Here is a 20,198-nt window from a genome sequence, read left to right on the forward strand (position 1 = left end):
CAAGAAATCTGCTAATATATTGAGAAGTTGTGATGGAACACTCTCATTTATATTAATGTAAATCAGGAGAATTTCTTTTGGAGGAAAATTGGCAATATCCATCAGTCTTAAATACACAATCTTGTCCCAGTAACTACGCTGCTCCCAATTTATGTGCACATGTGCCAGTGTAGCATAATGTATGAGGAAAGTCAACTCCATCATTAAGAGATTGGTTAAAGATATTCCAAAAGCAGGCTATTAAGCAGTCACTGAAAGAATGGGTAGACCTATATGCACTAATGTGAAATGCCCACATGTAAAGGGGAAAAAAGCAAGTTACAGCACATATAGGTCACTACCACTTTTAAGAGAGACATTTATACGAATGTGCTTTGAATGTCTGAAGGCGACACTAGAACTGGGGAAGAGTGGTTATTTCTAGGGAGAGGAACTGGGGATCTGCGATGAAGAATGGAAAGGAGATGCTGTCTCTGACTTTTGCCCTATTTGAACTTTTTTGTGATGTGTATGCACTTCCTTTTCATTGCTGATGGTTTTTTAAAGGCACCAGACCAGGGACTGTAAGTTACTGAGTAAAGAACTCTTTCACCGTTGGTGCTTTTCTGAAGGGGATCTGTGTAGCCCAGATACAAACCCTTGCGTGGGAAGGCTGTCCACCTACTACTTGCTGGTTTACCCATTGGACTTGTGTCTGTCCTCCCTAAGGCCAAGTTTTCCCCACTCCAGTCTATATGGAAAAAATAATGCCTCTGTGTCTGAAGCCCTATTTCTGGCCTACAAGTGGGGCGTGTGGACACACGAGACAAATGGAGGTCTGTTAATGGTAGAGCAACTGCCAAATAAACCATGCCTGAACACAGGCACAAAATGGAAGTTATCTGGATACATTTGCAAATATTTATATTCAGAAAGGTAGTTTTGTTATTTATTAAGCGTTTATTTTAAATGCCTCCCCAAAGGTCCTGGATGCCACTAGAACCTTTAGTTAGGACTGAGATGTATATGCAAGAATGGCACATATCAAAATATCTGCTCATTAGTTCAGATCCAACATAAGTTTTCCTTGAACCAGAAACTCGTATTAACTTCAAGTACCCAATGGCACAGCATCCTCTAATTTAAAGATTTTAAAACAAAAACATAACCAGAAGACCCAGTTTCCAGAATTGCTGTTAAAGGCCAACAAATTAGCAGGAGGGAAGGAATAAAAAGGAATAACCTCTCTTAAAATAACAAATCTACAAAGTCCTCTGCCACAAAAGCAGATCTTTGTCATTTCCCATGAGATAATCATCACCTTGCTGAAAATGAGAAAGGCACCCTCCGCAGGCAGGGGGAAAACCCACTCACTGCAACAGCTTCTACTTGTTTTTACCATATATTCCAGGGGTTATGTGTGGGGGGGGGTTGTTTTTACATTTATACAGTTTACATTGCTTGACCCATAAATAACACTTGGAAGATTAACAGGGCCATAGTTGTAGAGTATTTACATAGCCCCACCATGCATACAGAGCCTTTTTTAATATTGGAAAAAAAAAATCAAAAAAATTGAATTTTCCATCACTAGGCAATAGAAATTTGACCATCTACATTTATAAACCCTGACTAAAATACAAGCAATCAGTTCATCCATGAATTCTGGTTCCCTAGCAAATCTAGCACTGCAGCGTAACAAACAGCTTACAATTCAGGGATATAAAAATATCAGTTTTAAAATCTGAACTGTACAGTATATACATTAATATTTGCACCGTTAAATTAGGAATACACTTAAGTCTATGAAATACTAAGTTATAAATAGCAATGTTTTTTTTTTTTTTTTTTTTCAATCTGTAGCTGGCGCTGATACAATACAATGTTTACCTGGCCAAAGAGGGTTGGAAGGGACAAGTTGGCCTCACAATAAGATGCACAGTGTTAGCTAGGTCATCGTGACGGGCATGCCTCACACCAAGACGGACTATCAAGACCTGAACCGACCTGACTTACATAAATGACAAACACTATTGCTTTACAAAGGTGGCTGGAGTTCTCCATCTTCTAAAATCAACACCCACATCCAATCCCCTTGAGACAGCATCTTGAGTATTCCCTTGAGGATTGGAAACCAAAGCAGCTGTATGGATCTGTAACGCACCCCATAGGCACAAGATGTGACGTCCACCTGGCACCATCCAAGGAGGGTAAATTGGAGAAATCACACCTTTCAAATGTTAATCTGACACTGTAAACAGCAGTTGGGTTCTCATTTACATGGGCAAAGGAAGCACTTTAAACTATTTTCACAACTTTCCTATGGAAGAAAAGGATACGATTCAGATGATTAATGGCTAAGTTTTAAACAAATGCTCTCCATCACTACTTGGTTAAGAAATAATACAATTTTTGCCCTTGTGTCCCTTTTTCTTCTTGGATTTTGTTGTCCTCTGACCAAACTGAGGGGTGGGAAGTGCAGACGGTGGACTAGAAAGGTCATCTGTATAGTAGGCAAATCTCTGTGGCCGGGGTTGAGGGATTGGTTGTCCAAGAAAATATCCTTCTTCTTCCGAGTCGGAAGAGGAGGAAGAGGAAGAACACCAGGAATCATCCTCCTCGCCATAGAGTCCCAGAAATCGATTCATTCCTGGGTTCTGCAGGCCGTAATCGGAAGTGGCATGGGCGTACTGTCCGTAAAGATCAGCATTCTGGATGTATGCTTGGATCTCCCGGGCACTTTTATTCTGTATAAATTTCTCATAGTTATCGGGGGTGTACAGCCTCAGTCTGTCCTTGGGAGAGTATTTTCTTTCTGTAACAAGATTCAGGGCGTTGTCGGAGCGCGACTTTCTACTTCTCCTGCGGCGGTGGTGATGAGACCTGGATCCCCTCTCTTCAAAATGGTAGACGCGTCTCCGAGTCCTTTCACTCATCGGAGGCTGCCGGATTTCAATGTCATAGTTCCCATTGTCAATGACATCATCGGAAAACTTGACCTGCTGTGGTCTGGATTGAGACTTGGACCTTCTGAGCACTGGCAGATGTACTGGTTTCTCTTCAGGCAGGATTTTCTCTGGACATAACTCTGAACTTAGACTCTTTAAGGACTCTGCACTCCTGTGCAGCATGGAAGAGTTCAAAGTTCCCATATTGCTCATCTTCTCACAATCTTCTGTTTCCATCTCCTCAAAATTTTGCAGAGAATATAATGATGGCCTTGGCTTGCTTTCTCCATCCACTGAAGCCCCTAGAAGAGACACCAGAACAAGATGTGTTTCTCAGTCATCCTAATATTCAACAATAATTAACAGCTCCTTTTTTCAAATACCCCATAATCCCTAGATTACATACCTGTGATATTGGACAATGCCAAAGAATCCATCGAATCCCGAACACTTTGCTCTGGTTTCAGGTCTGACAGACACTCCAGGGAATCTTCATACCACTGTGTTTCATCATGATTATACCCTGAAGCCCCATGGTCCAGATCCAATTCCTGGAGCCTTCTACTGCTTGCAGGGCCTGGGTGGCTGCCATAAGCAGAATCGCCCAGGCCATCTTGTGACTGCGCCCAGTACATATCAGACTGGTATTTTTTACTTGCAAGGCTCTGGTTATTTTGCTTTAACTCGGTCTTATTTTTAACCATGTTATCAGATATCCAGTGCTCACTGGCTCGAATATCCATCTCATTGGGCTGTGGCTGAAAGAGGCTTTTATCACCAAACTTGAGGAGGAGCTGCGTCATGTAATCTTCATGATCAGCCCATTCTTCAGGGTCCTCTGGAGTTTCATGCTCTACTCTGCCTTTCCAAAATTCTTCACTGGCAAAACTTGTTCCTTGCCTGGAGAGACTCAGATCATCCAATTTTCGAGAGAGGGTGTCATCGGCATTGCCTGAGAGGCCAGGAAACTTATAGTTCAGAGCGGGCGATAAGAGGAGAGACTGTCTACACTGATCTGCTGACCGGCTGCTCTTGCCCATTCGGACACTTCTTCGGGAGTCTCTTGATCGAGCTGACTGAAATGCAGAGTCGGAAGAATCAGAGGCATGGACATCTTCACCGAGACTGCATGTTTTTGAGCAGTAAATCTGACCCTGTTTGGGAAGGAAGGGACATCCCAACAAAGAGGCTTTACACTGGGCACAAGAAAAGCATGCTTCCGTGGCGTGCCAGTGCTGCCCGTCATAGGTCATCTGCGCATGGTCCACACCTGTTTTGAAAAGGACAGAATAAATAACAAGTTATGGTTTAATGCCTGAAACAAGGTATAAGGAAGAAATGAAGAAAATAAAGATTACGGGTATGGGGAGCCGTGTGGGTGACACCGATACAATTAATCCTCATTCTTTGTGGATTCTGTATTTGTGAATTTGCCTACTCATAAAAATTTATTCACAACCCCCAAACTAATATTGGCAACACTTTCATGGTCATTCGCAGATGTGCAGAGTGGTAAAAATATGAATTGAACCAACACGCACTGATCCAGGAGATGCTCCAGCTTTTTGTTTCAGCTCTCATATTGTAGACAAGTGTCGTATTCCTGGTCTATCTACTGCCATGTTTTCTGCGTTTTTGTGCTTTTTGTTGGTGAGTTTGCTGTTTAAAATGACCCCAAGTGTAATGCTGACAGTGCTGAAATGCTGTCATGTTCCTAAGGGCAAGAGGGCTGTGATGTGCCTTATGGAGAAAAGACGTATTACATAAGCTCCTAATCTTGAGTATGGTACTACTGGCTGTGAATTCAATATTAATGCATCAACAATGTACATTCAATAAAGCAGTGGCTTTAAGCAAAAACACACATGAAACAAGATTATGCATTGATGGGTTGATGAAACTGCTGTGCCCAGAGGCTCACAGGAACCTAACCCTGTATTCCCCCACGAGCAACGGTTCAGTGTTCACTAATCCAACGTTCGCAGGAACTTCACAGAACACAACTACTGCGAATAACAGGAATCGACCGTTCACTTGTCAAATTTCATCAGCTGGAACATTTAAGATCTGTACATTTCACTGTATGCAAATTATACCTCAACTTTAAAAAACAGAAAAGAAAAAATAAGACTGCGGATAATTCTAGACAGACTAATGGCTAGGTGACAGGGCAGACGGGCTGGCTGTGGACTTACCAATATGTTCCCCACAGGTTTCACAGTACTCCGCATAGAGAGACTCAAAACAGCCACAGCAGAAGGGACGGCCATCCTTCATGATATACCTCTGTCCTCCCAGGACCGTTTCACACTCAAGGCAGCAGAAGTGTTTCATGTGCCAATGGCGACCCTCAGCTTCTGTACACTCATCAGCAAAAATTATCTTCAAAAAGAAACGTGAAACCAGAGAATGAAAGAAAATCATTACGAACTATTTTAAAGGCCAAGTAACTGCATGTTTTTTGGGCAATGGACAGACACTGGCTCTTAAAAAAATCAAATAGCTAACCTTGTTTCTTAGAGTCACAAGCTTAAATCTAACTTGATTTAGCTACAAACTACAGCATAAATTGATAGTACTGAAAAAAGAGTAAATAATAAATGCTTGCTTCAACTTGACAAAACAGAATTCTACATTGGAAGTATTTCACTGGGTCATATTTTTGCTCCCCAGTAACATTTCCTTGGCATAATCTGGCAAAGAACACATTAACACGGAAATAATTTAGTGAAATAATTTGGTGTTTCAGTAGAAAGAAAACTCATAAAAATGTCTGTGGACTCAACACAGTTATAGCTACACAGATGCTGGAATTGAGTGAACAGCATTTGTGTTGATAATGCTTTATTTGACCTGGTGGCCATCTCCAGATTAAGGACTCTTTATTTTTTGAGACAGGGTCTCACTTGTAGCCCAGGCTGGAGCACAGTGGCACAATCATAGCTCACTGCAGCCTCAGACTCCTGGGCTTGAGCGATCCTCCCACCTCCGCCTCCTGAGTAGCTAGGACCACAAGGGCACAACCACCATGCCCAGCTAATTTGAAAAACATTTTGGGACAGAAATGGGGTCTCACCATGGGGTCCAGGCTGGTTCTTTTATTTTTATATTTATATTTTTATTTTTTTGAGATGGAGTCTCGCTCTGTCACCACGCTGGAGTTCAGTGGCATGACCTCCGCTCACTGCAACCTCCGCCTCCTGGGTTCAAGCAATTCTCCTGCCTCAGCTTCCTGAGTAGCTGCAACTACAGGCAGCCGCCACCATGCCCAGCTAATTTTTGTATTTTTAGTAGAGATGGGGTTTCACCATGTTGGCCAGGATGTTCTCTATCTCTTGATCTCATGATCCACCCGCCTTGGCCTCCCAAAGTGCTGGGATTACAGGCATGAGTCACCGAGCCCGGAAGGTTCTTCTATTTTTTTATATTTTTGGTTTCCAAAATATGTTCAGTGGAGCGCGGTGGCTCACCCTGGTATTCCCAGCACGTTGGGAGGCCGAGGCAGTCGAATCTCTTGGGGTCAGGAATTCGAGACCAGCCTGGCCAACACGGTGAAGCCCGCCTCTGCTAAAAATACAAAAAAAAATTAGCTAGGCATGGTAGCAGGCACCTGTAATCCCAGCTACTCGGGAGGCTGAGGTGCAAGAATCACTTGAACACGGGAGGTGGAGGTTGCCATGAGCCTAGATTGCACCACGGCACTCCAGCCTCGGCAACAGAGAGCAACTCCATCTCAAAAAAATTAAAAAAAAAAACCAAAACCAAAACCAAAATATGTTCAAATAGAACATTGTTGAAAAAAAGTATCAAATAAATGAATGTATAAAAATAAAAACAAAGTTTATTGTCACACATGAAAGGAAGCTAAGAAGATACAACGAGTAAATGCAATGAGGCACCCTGGATTGATCTTGGATAAGAAAAGGAACATTTGTTACAAAACTAGGAAAATCGAAACAAAGACTATGGTTTAATTAATGGTATTAGACTGATGATAATTTCCTAGTTTGGATACATATATTATGGTCATGTAAGATGTTAGCATCAGGGGAAGCTGGGAGAAGGGCATGCAGGACCTCTCTGTAACAGCTTTGCAATTCTTCTGTAAATCTAAAATTATTTTAAAATAAAAAGCTAAAGGGAAAAAATTTGTCCTTTCAAGCCATCATCCATTCCCGCCTTCCCCCAGGGTAACTACTACTAATTTGGTATTTGTCTTTCCATACCTTTTCTGAGTATAAACAAATACATATATCATACTGTTTTTTAAATCCTTAACAAAAAAAGACCATCTACTACATGTTCTTCTGCAACTTGTATTTTCTCACAACGCACTGAAGCTATAATACTTATCAAAGTACAAAGACATCTGCTTCCCCTTCTATTAGGTAGATGCAAAAGTAATTGCGGTTCTGACCATGATGGCAAAAAACCGCAATTACTTTTGCACCAACCAAATATAGATTACTTCATTGTATGAATGTACAGGGTTTTCTTTAAAACATGCACACAGAACAAAATCCAGGAAATTTTAATATTTTGCTTAGATGTAAACAGTGGAATATTGGCTTAATCTAAGCTTATTTTTCCCAGTGTGAAAGGATGAACTTTTTTTTACCTCGTCACATGCCGAGCACCGTGGTTTGAGCAGTTCTGCATGGTGCCTGCCACAGTGAATTTTTCCATCCTGATAAAAATAGATGAGGTCGACCAGCAGCTCATTGCACGTGAAGCAGACAAAACAGGATGGGTGCCAGCACACGCCAGGGCCCGCACGGGAGGCGAACACTGCAACTTCACCTCCGTTTATCTTCAACCCACACTACAAACAAATGGGTTTGAATGTAAAAGGATCATTTTTTAAAGACGGGATTCTCAGGCTTTCCTACTTTAGGATAAATCTCGAATTTGTCAGGAATGTGTTTATTTTTGCCACCTCTGTTAGTGATTAAATAGCTCTTTAATGCTGGATTACTGGTGATTCTCCACTGTAAGGCACGTGTCTCAGACATACTACGCCTGTTTCTAAGGACGGTGTAATGTGATTCACACAAATAGTGGATTTCCTGTGCCAGCCTCCTGCTGGATACATTTCCTACTCTGAGAACTGCCAGCAAAGATCTGAATGTCTTCATTATGTTTCTGCCTCTTTTGAATACGAGATGTATCCTAGCACCTACCTCCATGCCAGGATCCTACCAAAGGCAGGATTTCACCCAATGTTTGCACAAGGGTGACTGACTCCTGCTGTCATACACAGCAGTGTAGCTAGTTACAAATTTGAAACATGAATTGCTATTTAATAAAAAGCCAGGCTGTCTTCCTCTCATTTTTTGGAGGCTTTCAGGGCCCACACCTCTGCTAGCCCAGTCACCTACCCCTAACTATCCACCCCATCCGCATCACTGCCACAAGCTACACATCGGATAAGGGGCTGCCCACCTGCTCACACACAGCATGCATGACTGCTCTGGACAGAAGCTTAATTGTTCCTCTTCCCAGTGCTTCTTTCTTCCGCTGAGCACTGAACACCTGCAATTCTTTTTTCTCCTCTTCACTCAAAGACTGGCAATACCGCACCTTCACAGAAAGCAAAACAGAACCACCACACTGAGTGCACACTCTTTCTCACCAGTTCTCTACTTCCAGAGTTTCAGGAAATAAAATAGTAAGTTTAGCTCGCCTGTGTCACACCTCCACGATTTTAAAATGACACCATATCCGAATTTTACAGCCTCTCTAGAAAAAGGGAAATGGAACGTGAAGGAATAGTCTTTTTTTTTTTTTTTAATTGTATCAGCACAGACATTAAAAAAAAAATAGGACATTAACCTTTCCACAAAAGGTTTAAACTTGTTAACTGCCACTTTTACTCTCCATTCTACATACACTCAACTCAACTGCAGGCCTGAATGACCATAAAGCATTCACTCTGGATGCAGGGGCAGGGAAATCTCAGGCATTTGTAGGTTCCTCATCATTGGTGGCTGGCTGCAAACACTGTAAAAAGCAACTTGTGTTAAGTTTATTACACTGATACTCTTTTCCCTCTTCTCTCAAAGAATGGAAAGCTGTATTCTCTGGCCAAATTTTAACTAAAGAAAGGCAAAAGAGAGCCCTCACCAGTGAGGATTTGGGGTTTATGAGCAGCATCTCAATGCTTCTCATGCATTTTTTTCTTTTTTCTAATTAGCCTTCTTCCGGCTATTTTACCTCATTATCATGTGGTGGTAACTGGTACAAAAGCTGTTTAATCCGATGCTTCTCTCCAGGGCTGTTAACATAAGGAACCTTTTCCTCTGGTAAGCAAGCAAAATAGAGCTGGATCTGCATAAGAGACAGTGAGAATGGTATCAGCATACAGAACTGAGCATTTCAGCTCACTTAATCTTTAAAAGTTACCTTTCCCTAGGTACAGGGTTTGGCCTCTTGTAGCTAATGAGAAGACCAGCTGAGCCAACTCAGCAGAACTGCAAACCTTCAGATAACTAGCACCCAGCTGCTAAATTGCTCTTCACGAATGTAATTTGTAGTGAAAATTAGGGACATCATAAATTATGCACCATAAAATATGCACATTTAAGACTACTCTTCCTGGTGGTGTGGCTCACGCCTGTCATCCCAGCGCTCTGGGAGGCCAAGGCTGGTGGATCACCTGAGGTCAGGAGTTTGAGACCAGCCTGGCCAACGTGGTGAAACCCTCTCTCTACTAAAACTACAAAAATTAGCTGGGCGTGGTGGTGCACACCTGTAATCCTAGCTACTCGGGAGGCTGAGGCAGGAGAATCGCTTGAACCCAGGAGGCGGAGGTGGCAGTGAGCCAAGATCGCGCCACTGCACTCCAGCCTGGGGGACAGAGGAAGACTCCATCTCAAAAAAAAAAAAAAAAAAAAAAAAAAGACTACTCTTCCTCAGCCAATCTTCCAACGGGTCATCTAAGAGATCAGCAAGAGAGAGAGTCCTGGGTGAATTCTGCAAATTACCACACAGACTATGTGACATGACCCAAAAGCCACCCAGTACACAAACACACTGAATTTGCTCTCTGAATTTTACACATCACAAAGACCAAAGACAAAAGCTGTTTAGCTAAATGTTGTAAACTCTTCTTTATCAGGTGCTCTCAAACATCAGCTTTCTTTGCTTCCAGTCTCTCCAGGGAAATTGGAGAGAAGCCATATTGAGCTGTACTTTGCTCATTCTGAAAGGAAAACTTAATTTCTGCCTGTTTGTTTTCTGATATCTTTAAAAGAACATCCCTTAAGGACTACTGCAAAGGAAACGGCAGAGCTGAGAAGGAATAAAAGAAAAAAAAAAAAAGACTGGAGACAGGAATTTAGGGCCTGTCTACTTCAATACCTTAGTACCACACAAAACCTACCCACCCTAAGATGTAAGAAGGGATTCTCTCTAAGTAGTTTGTCCAAATACTGCTTTTCTAACTGCTTTGCCAGTACTCCACCCTCTCCCCATTCTATCAGCTCTAGAAGCTTTTTACAGTTATAAATACTTATTGAATATCAGCTACATGCGTGCCAGGTACTGTGCTATGCCATGGATAAATAAGGATACCCTATTCTCAAAAAATGTCCCACCCTACAGGAAACAGAACCCTAAATCAGAAGCAAAGCAACCACACACCCCACTGTCAACTTTATTTTCAAATGATGCCTTTGCTCTTTTAATAATATCACCAGTGGTTTTCAACAAGTTAATCATTGTAAAGATATTGGGAAAATTAAATAGGCATATAGAATGTTCTCATCTTCCTTAAAATAACAATACAAACAAAGCATAAAATTAACTGTAATTTTTTCCCCCAATCCCTGTGGTGTGACAGGCTCTTTTATATGCAAAGTTATCAAAGGTCAAATGTCCAAGCAGTAACACTTCAGAGGGTTTCTGATAGCTTGCCATCTCACTTCCAAAGCAAAAGCATTGCTGAGAACTGCCATGGAAACTTTTTTCTTTTATTGCCTTTTTGTTGTCACAGAAGTTTTTCGAAAGGTAAATTCCTCTCACTCTCAAGAGGGATTCATCCAAAATACACATAACCAATGCATATGTAGTACTCCGGATTTCATTCATTAGAGCAAAAATGGGATCCTTATGAGGTGGGATCCTTATGAGGCTTCTGGAACCATGGGTACGACAAGACTGGAAACTTCCATTGAGAAACTAAATATGACCTTCAAAAGTAAAACTTCAAAGCCATACAAAGAAGAATAAGGACTCAGGAGGGTGGTATTCCAGCATCTCAGTGATGTTCTATCCATTTGCAAAATAATGTTCTGAAGTCTGAACTCACACTGAAAAACAAAGAGTAAATATAGGATGATGAAGTTCCTACCTGCTCTGGTCTCAGGCCCGGGGGAACCCAGGCGTACTCCTCCAACGCACAGCCAGAGTCATCATCTGATGTGGAACTTCTCTGACAGCCAAAGGCCAGCTTGCTCATTTTGGGCTCCATCTCCAAAGGCATAAACTTTAAAGCCTGGTTTCTCAGGCACAGGACATCAAACAATGGCTGCTGTGGACAACATAAGAAAAAACAAAGACATCTAAAACCTGAATGCATGTCTCTTACTCTGACCTAGAGCTTTTACTGAATGCTGTTAACACACAGCTGGGCCCAGAGAAAGTAACCAAATTACTACTGTCACCACCCCCCAGCCCCCAGGCCCCCTGAAATTCAAAATTTAGAGCTATATAATTTGGTAGTAGTCCCTTTGCCAGTTCAGAATTTCAGAACATGCCACCAAAGCTAGTTTATTTCCAGGAGCCTTTAAAAGGTGCCTCTCTATAGTCAATTCCTTAGAAAAGTTCTCAAGAAAGTTGATGTGTTGACTTTCTAACTTGCCCACAAATCCTTATGACATCCTATAAGTTGTAGAAAGAAGTGTCAGGAATCAGGCCATCTGCCTTGCCCACTACTATGCCCCATGAAAAATGGCTCAAGACCCCACTTGGTCCCCCGTATTTCCTAAGCAATTTTTCCAACTGAGGCAGTGCTGCCTTCTGAGAGTGGGTCCACTCAGCCAAACTGCTTAGGTTTCAGATTTTTTTTTTTTTATTTTTGAGACAGAGTCTCGCTCTGTCGCAGGTTTCAGATTTCTAATTATGTTTTGTAAGACACTAACTGAGTTTACACACAAAATAGAAATAGCACAATTAAATCCTTATACTGCACATTAAATCCTCAAGCCTTTACTAAGGGCTAAAGTCAGCCAGACATTCATCAATGAGTTCCTTCAACAAACAGTCTGAATACAGCACTATGTGAAAATAAAATCCAGCTTGGTGACTGTTAATGTTTAATTGCATCATAAGCAGGCATTCACTGAAAAGTTATGCAGTCAGTGCCTACTATGTGTGAAATGTCATCAGCCTGCTATGGGCAGGGAAAGATGTAAATCCTCCTCTGAATAAAAAGCCTCCTTGGATGAAGGGCTATAAAAGTGTCAAGACAACATTCCCTGCCCTACAACCCAGGACCTTTGCTATTACCGTTTATGTTCTTTGTCTCTTCTGATTCTTAAAAATCATCCCTCATCCCAGGACACAAAGAAAAAAATAATAATATCAGAACTTTCAGAACCAGACGGAGAGATGGAGCTTTTTTATACCTGGCCCTTTCACCCACAAAAAAATGGTGTAAAAAAAGAAAATTATATATAATTATCCCGACTCAATCATTTTAGAGAAAACAAGGTTCAGGAAAGTCAAGAGACTTGTCCAAGGTCATATGGCTAAAAGCCAGAGTCTAGTCACACATACACACTGACACGTCAGACTTCCAAAAATTCTTCTGCCTTAATAAACCTTCTTCCATCTCAGGAAGGATGTCAAAAACAAAAAGAAGTTCTCATTTGCTTAAACAAGTGGGAATGGCAGTGAAAACCCATACACTTTCAGCCTGAGACTAAGTCATTTTTCAGCAACTATCTCAATTCAACTCTAAATGCTAAGAGTGTTGAAAAATACTACCTATTAAAATATTTGATTATTGGCCGGGTGAGGTAGCTCACACCTGTAATCCCAGCACTTTGGGAGGCTGAGGCAGATGGATCACAAGGTCAGGAGTTTGAGCCCAGCCTGGCCAATATGGTGAAACCCTGTCTCTACTAAAAACACAAAAATTAGCCAGGCGTGGTGGTGGGTGCCTGTAATCCCAGCTACTCAGGAGGCTGAGGCAGGAGAATTGCTTGAAACCAGGAGGCGGAGGTTGCAGTGAGCTGAGATTTTACCCCTGGACTCCAGTCTGGGCGACAGAGCAAGACTCCGTCTCGAAAAAAATAAAATAAAATAAAACCCAATTAAAATGTTTGGTTTTTCTTCTATAAATGATAGGACATTGAGAAAATTAACATTGTAACAAATGAAGGGCAAGCACCTCATAGCTACAATCTATATTAGCAGTAGGAGCAATGCCACACATATATTATTCCAACTAATAAATTTAACTTGCATTCACCCTGAACAAAAAGTGAAGATGACCTCATTTCCTACACTACCATTGGGAGGTTATGACCTTTTAAACAAGGCATTATTTCACACAGGTGCAACTCATTCACGTCTTGACTAAGGAAAGGCTTTCTAAACATAGGCGTATTCCTCTGATTCCTCAATAAAAAAGGATGTGTTAATGAGTCAGAAAATGTCTTGGATATTTTGAAAAAACTACTCCCACATGTCAAAGGAAGGGAACCAGAGGTTAAGAATTTAATTAGTAACTCTAAAACTCCTACCAGGAGAATGAGTGCCTTCAATGCAATTTAACCCAAATCATGAAATACGAACATCTGCCCCCTGCTAAATCAGGCTAAGTGAGGAGACACTAAGGTATTCGCTCTGCAGACTTACAAAGACCATAAATATTCAATAGAACCTAAAAATTAAATGCCACTGGATTATAAAACAAGAGAAAACATCACAAATTAAGACAAGCCATGGATTTTCCAAGCTAGCACAGAGATACCGATTGCCGAAGATTTGAATTACTTTTACAGCTGTACTCCCTGATTAGCCTTTTGTGAAAAATGTACAGTAAATTACTATCCTAATCAAGGTAAATCAACGTTAGCACTACATGCCACAATCCCACCATCCCCTCCTCCCCATCACCTGGAAGTTCTGGCCACATCTCAAACTTACAATTCGCACAAGTTCATTCCAGCCTTTCAACAAATTACACTGAGGACTGACTGTCATTCATGCACAAAGTAAAGAGTCCAACTGAGGAACCATGAGTGACAATATCCTTTCCATTATAGGCATGGCTTTGTGTTTCATTTGTTAGCAGACAGTTAACTTACTTCTCCATGCCTGGCTGGTACCATTAGTGTTACAGCATTTAATCACTCTATCAAGCAACCCACTGTAAGTGGTGTCTCATTTAACAGATGGGGAAACTGAGCCTCAGAGCAATATGCCTCAGGGTCAATTGTCCAAGATCAGTAAGTGGTCTTAGGATCGGTCTTGGCTGTGATCCTAAACCCCTGCAACCCCAAGCTGCCTCCTGTGGGGAGTGTTGATGGAGCCAATTCCCTTTTCTTGGTGAATCAGCCAAGCTACTGTGCTGCAGACACACAAAATGACACAACCGGAGGGTAGCCCACTTCACCCACAGAAGGCATTTTAAGGATATACAGTCAAAAAGGATTGTAAAATTTCAATGGTCTCATGAGCACTTGGTTCAGAGTTTATTCACTGAGGAAAGTTTTTCTTTTTCCTTTATATCAGAGAATATTTAAAATGACAAAACATTACATTCACTGGCAAGTTCTCAGAGCTCATCAAAACACAAACATTAAAAAAATGTTGGCTGGGTGCAGTGGCTCACACCTGTAATCCCAGCATTTTGGGAGGCTGAAGCAGGCAGACCACCTGAGGTCAGGAGTTCAAGACCAGCCTGGCCAACGTAGTGAAACCCCCCATCTACTAAAAATATAAAAATTAGCTGGGCATGGTGGTATGTGTCTGTAATCTCAGCTACTCAGGAGGCTGAGGCAGGAGAATTGCTTTAACTGGAAGTTGCAGTGAGTCCAGATCATACCACTGCACTCCAGCCTGGGTGACGAGAGCAAAACTTCGTCTCAAAAAAAAAAAAATCCAAAAGTTTTATGGCATGGCCTCCACTGGGACCAGGCTGTGCTAAGAGTCGCTACATCATCACTAGCAACTTCTTTTTTCTTTTCCTTTCTTTTTTTGAGTTTTGCTCTTGTTGCCCAGGCTGGGCGCGATCTTGTCTTACTGCAACCTCCGCCTCCCGGGTTCAAGCAATTCTCCTGCCTCAGCCTCCCAAGTAGCTAGGATTACAGGCATGCACCACCATGCCCGGCTAATTTCATATTTTTAGTAGAGACGGGGTTTCTCCATGTTGGTCAGGCTGGTCTTGAACTCCTGACCTTAGGTGATCTGCCCACTTCGGCCTCCCAAAGTGCTGCGATTAAAGGCGTGAGCCACTGCGCCCGGCTAATTTTGTATTTTTACTAGAGATGGGGTTTCTCCACGTTGGTCAGGCTAGTCTCAAACTCCTGACCTCAGGTGATCTGCCCGCTTTGGCCTCCCAAATTGCTAGGATTACAGGCGTGAGCCATGGTACCTGGCTTCTAGCAACTTCTTTACCTAATAACACAAAAACTTCAATTTAGATTTTTCTTTTTCCTATTTATCTGTCACCCAAGCTGGAGTGCAGTGGCTCACTGCAGCCTATCTACCTCCCAGGTCCAAGCAATCCTCCTACCTCAGCCTCCCAAGTAGCTGGGATCATGCACATGTGCCACCACACCAAAGTTTTTTGTTTTTGATTTTTGTAGAGATGGGGTCTCCCTATGTCGCCCAGGCTGGTCTCAAATTCCTGGACTCAAAATATCCTCCTGCCTCGGCCTCCCCAAATGCTGGGATTAAAGGTGTGAGCCATGGCATCTGACTTTTTTTATTTTTAAAGATTGCTTGTACTTGCCAAGAGATCCTGAGAGTCTATTCTTAAGTATATCAGTCAGGTGAAAGCAGTGGCAGCTAAACATAGTTCTTACGCTTGTAAAAAGTTACACTAAAAATTATGAAACTGTGGCTGGGCACAGTGGCTCACACCTGTAATCCCAGCACTTTGGGAGGCCGAGGCGGGTGGATCACCTGAGGTCAGGAGTTTGAGACCAGCCTGACCAACATGGAGAAAGCTGTCTCTACTAAAAATACAAAATTATCCAGGCGTGGTGCACACCTGTAATCCCAGCTACTCGGAAGGCTGAGGAAGGAGAATCGCTTGAAGCCAGGAGGTGGAGGTTGCAGTGAGCTGAGATCACGCCATTGCACTCCAGCCTGGGCAAGAAAAGCAAAACTCCATCTCAAAACAAAACAAAACAAAGCAAACAAACAAACAAAATCATATATATATACACACACACACACATATGTATGTATATGTGACCTCACAATATCTCTTCCTCAGGCATTTAAATCACTATATGGTATTTACTTTGGCAGCACAGAAGGAAGAAGGGAGCCTGGTCATTCCTTCTGCTCGGGGTCATAGCTAAGGGTGTTCCTGAGGATACCTAACCATGGCTGTGTGTAGTCTGCCAAAACACCATGTTTTAAGCCAAGCATATGAGACCACAGGTAAATTAGACCTAATAGAAAAATTGTTCATAACTTTATTTTCAGGTATTGTCTCTTAAGGTTGATGACATGAAACGGGCAGAATCAGTTTAAAAGTAGTCTGCATTATAATGGAAATAGAACTATTCAAAGTTGGGGTTATGACAGAGTAAAACTTTTTTTTATGATGCTTCTTTTTTCTTTTGTAGAACCATGCTTAGATGAACTAACAGTGGCCCTGCTCTATACTTATTTTTTTGGTAAAATTTTATTTGGGCATCACTTTAAACTTCCAAAAAGTTGCAATAGTAAAAGAACTCTGATACATCCCTTACCCAGACTCATCAATGGTTTACATTTTGCTCCATTTGCTTTTGCATCATCCTCCTCCCTCCCTCTTCCTCTCTACTTCTGTGGGATCCATTTGAGAGTCTATTTTTTACATTCTTTTAACTAGCCACAGCTCAAAACATCAGTATTCTTGACTATTCTAAGGCAGGCTTATTGTCTTGGTCTTAAAATGTTGTAGCAACCTTAATCATAAATGAATGTCAACTATGCATTAACCAATCCTGTGCTGTTTGGAAATAAATCAGTAGGCATCCTATTTCTCCAGTGTCTCTCTATAATTTTGAATATAAGTAAACCTCATAATACAGGAGAAAAAAAAGCAAAACAGTTTTCAGAGATGGGTTTGTTCAGGTTCCAAACAGTCTGACCATTAAGGAGGTGTGTGGAGGGCACAGAACCTTTTAACAGCAACCACCACCGGCAAGGGGAGGGGGTGGTCAAGCACAAGGAACAGCTGTTAAAACTTAATTCTCTAGCAGGTTCATGAGTTCTTCGCAGACACTATTTTGAAGACTAAAAGCCTACTATCAGAGTCCAGTACAGAAACAAATGTCAAACAGAAAAGAAGGGTATGGTCATAAGGGAGGTGAGAAAGAAGCCCAAGGTCACATCGAGAGAGCTGGGATACTTTTTTTTTAGAAAGGCAAGGATTATCATGGGGCTATTCCATGCAATAGAAAATGCAACAGTCCATTTCCCTCCTTTGTCATTTCTCTTGCCTCTTCCTTCAAAATAGTTAAATAGCTATTTCTCACCATTAGTAACAAAGTCAAGCAGCTAGCAGGTGTACGACTTCTCAATCATCATTGTCAAGAGAATATCTGAGCCAAAGGATAAGGGCTAGACTTAGGAAATGGAATCTGACACTCTCAGCATTCAGTAAACTTGGTCCTGATGTCTTCAAAGCTTTGACAAGTCAACAAACATCTTGAGACCTGATTTTTTAAAAATAGAAAAGACAGAAAACAGAAAAGAATTTCATGACCATAAAGAATTAAAGCTCCTATTGCAACGTACCAGTTGGCATTGCTGCTTCCACTGGGACCAAACAGACTTTCTTGAAGCTAACCAGTGACAAATGGAATTGAAACAATATGTTAATAACAAAACCTGAGTTTCATCTTCTTTTTGAGCTTGGGAGGGCTTTAGCCTTCTGAACAGCAGACAATTTTGCAGAGTTATTGGCCAACATTTCCAGCTGCTTTGGAAGCAGCTTCTAACCAGTCCCCACATAAAACCGCCAACACATACACATAGCATGTGTGCGTGCACACATTCGCACACAGCATGTGTAGTGGTCTGTGGAGCATGGCAGTTTTTCTAGTTGCCTTAGGTAAAGCTTGTTCCCCAAATTCCAGTATGGCCTCATTCATATAACAGTGATATAATGAGGGGTTCCTTTGTGAAATTTACTTTCTAGATTCATTCACTGCATTCATTAATTCATCCTTATATCTACAGTTGTTATTGAATGGTTTGGGGAATGTCAAAAGAAGCCAACTGACATTTATTCCATTAAAAGCCAGATCTTAAAAAGAAATGTAATGGCCAGGTGCAGTGGCTCATGCCTGTAATCCTGGCACTGTAGGAGGCCGAGGTGGGTGGATTACTTGAGGTCAGGAGTTCGAGACCAGCCTGATCAACATGGTGAAACCCCATCTCTACTAAAAATACAAAATTAGCTGGGCACGGTGATGCATGCCTGTAATCCCACTACTTGGGAGGCTAAGGCAGGAGAATTGCTTGAACCCGGGAGGCAGAGGTTGCAGTGAACCAAGATCGCGCCACTGCACTCCAGCCTGGGCAACAAGAGCAAAACTCCACCTAAAAAAAAAAAAAAAGAAAGAAAGAAAAAGAAAATTTCCATTATTCATCTCCTTGCTTTCTTCCATGGTGGCACATATAAAAATTATATGTGATTAAGCCTTTGGTTGACCATTTGTTTTCATTTTGAGCACAGTAGTAAACACTAGCTTCAAGATTCAAGAAACAGAATGGCCCCTGACCCATAAATGTATGACAACTAGCAAACTTTTTGGAGGTTTTTCTCCCTGCCCTCATGTTGTCATCCCTGCTACTTGTCTCTCCCTGCCTTTCCCTTTTGCCCACAACCAACAACCTCCAAACCTTTTAAAATGTGTTGCTTCCAGTATTAGGTAACTATTCTTTGAAAAAGTTTGTCTAAAAGTACATAGAAGCTGGGGATGTGCCTATACTCTCAGCTACCTGGGGACTGAAGTGGGAGGACTGCTTGAGACCAGCAGTCTGAGACCAGCCTGGGCAATACGGCAAGACTCTGCCTCAAAAAAAAAAAAAAAAAAAAAAAAAAAAAGTATATGTAGTAATTACGGCATGGACGAGGGCTTAAGCACTTCTCCTATAAGCACAGTAACCACTGGTGAAATAAGATAGCATACAGTGTGAGAAGGTGTTATTCAAACCAAAGAGAAAGTTTATTATTTTGTTATGCTATTTTGGCCACTTGGGGATCATTTCATTTTCTACTGGTCTGTATGCTGCTTCCAGGATAGCTAAGGATTATCATCTTGATTGACCTTGACATATACATAAACGAGCCACTACTATGTTTCTATGAAGAGCTTAATAAGTCAGCACAGTATATGAAGGTCCAGAGGCAGTGAAGAGTGGACAGTTTTGCTGGAAGATAGATTCTTCCAAAGAAGCAACAACAGATGGCAATGGTGTCTGAATCCTATTTTCAAGAATTATACATTTCAGGCAGAAAACTGTGGGGTTATCACTACAGGCAACGGGAAACTGCAAAAGACATGAATGGAGACTGCCACAAGATACTTCTGGGTCTTAAATATTAATATGGTAGTGATGGTCAGGAAAAAGATAAAGAATCCAAGAGGGGCCAATTAGTACACTGTCCCTAAGCAAGCCTACACATGGTGACTTGGGAGGAAAAGTAAAAGGAACTAATAGGAAAGGAAGAAATTGGGCCAAAGACAGTTTTGAGTATTAGGTGATTGACATACCAATACATAAGTACCTCAGGGCAACTCAGAAGGGAAGTGAGGATTTGAGGGATTTCAGGAGAATGAGTTTAATCAGATACATATTGAGGCTGTAACTGTATATCAAGTCTGGTATGATTCCTATTATTCATAATTTTCTTGAACCAAGTCACCAAATCAAAATCATGCAAATAGAAAACAGTAATTGTCAGGGCCTGACATTGAAAATGAAGTCTAAGGTCATATCCCTAATTACAATTTTTTCTCCATAATTACAATTTTTTCTCCAATGCAATCCCATTCTAGTTCCTATATGAAGACTACCATGGCATTGTAA

General features: G+C 41.6%; 1 protein-coding gene across 1 annotated transcript in view; it reads right to left on the reverse strand.

Annotated features, from left to right (window-relative positions):
• Positions 1-919: 919 nt before the first annotated feature.
• The window catches only part of PRICKLE1 (prickle planar cell polarity protein 1), a 131,343-nt gene continuing 112,064 nt past the window's right edge, over positions 920-20,198 (reverse strand). Inside the window, exons 2-8 of the mRNA XM_023182798.1 lie at positions 11,278-11,457; positions 9,141-9,254; positions 8,370-8,507; positions 7,546-7,749; positions 5,123-5,309; positions 3,334-4,197; positions 920-3,229 (exon numbers count right to left, since the gene is read on the reverse strand). Of these exons, the coding sequence (XP_023038566.1) occupies positions 2,373-3,229; positions 3,334-4,197; positions 5,123-5,309; positions 7,546-7,749; positions 8,370-8,507; positions 9,141-9,254; positions 11,278-11,409 (2,496 nt within the window). The 5' untranslated portion in view covers positions 11,410-11,457 and the 3' untranslated portion in view covers positions 920-2,372. The remainder of the gene's footprint in view (positions 3,230-3,333; positions 4,198-5,122; positions 5,310-7,545; positions 7,750-8,369; positions 8,508-9,140; positions 9,255-11,277; positions 11,458-20,198) is intronic.

This window comes from Piliocolobus tephrosceles, chromosome 10, assembly GCF_002776525.5.
Source record: "Piliocolobus tephrosceles isolate RC106 chromosome 10, ASM277652v3, whole genome shotgun sequence".
In the NCBI taxonomy this organism is placed as follows: domain Eukaryota; kingdom Metazoa; phylum Chordata; class Mammalia; order Primates; family Cercopithecidae; genus Piliocolobus; species Piliocolobus tephrosceles.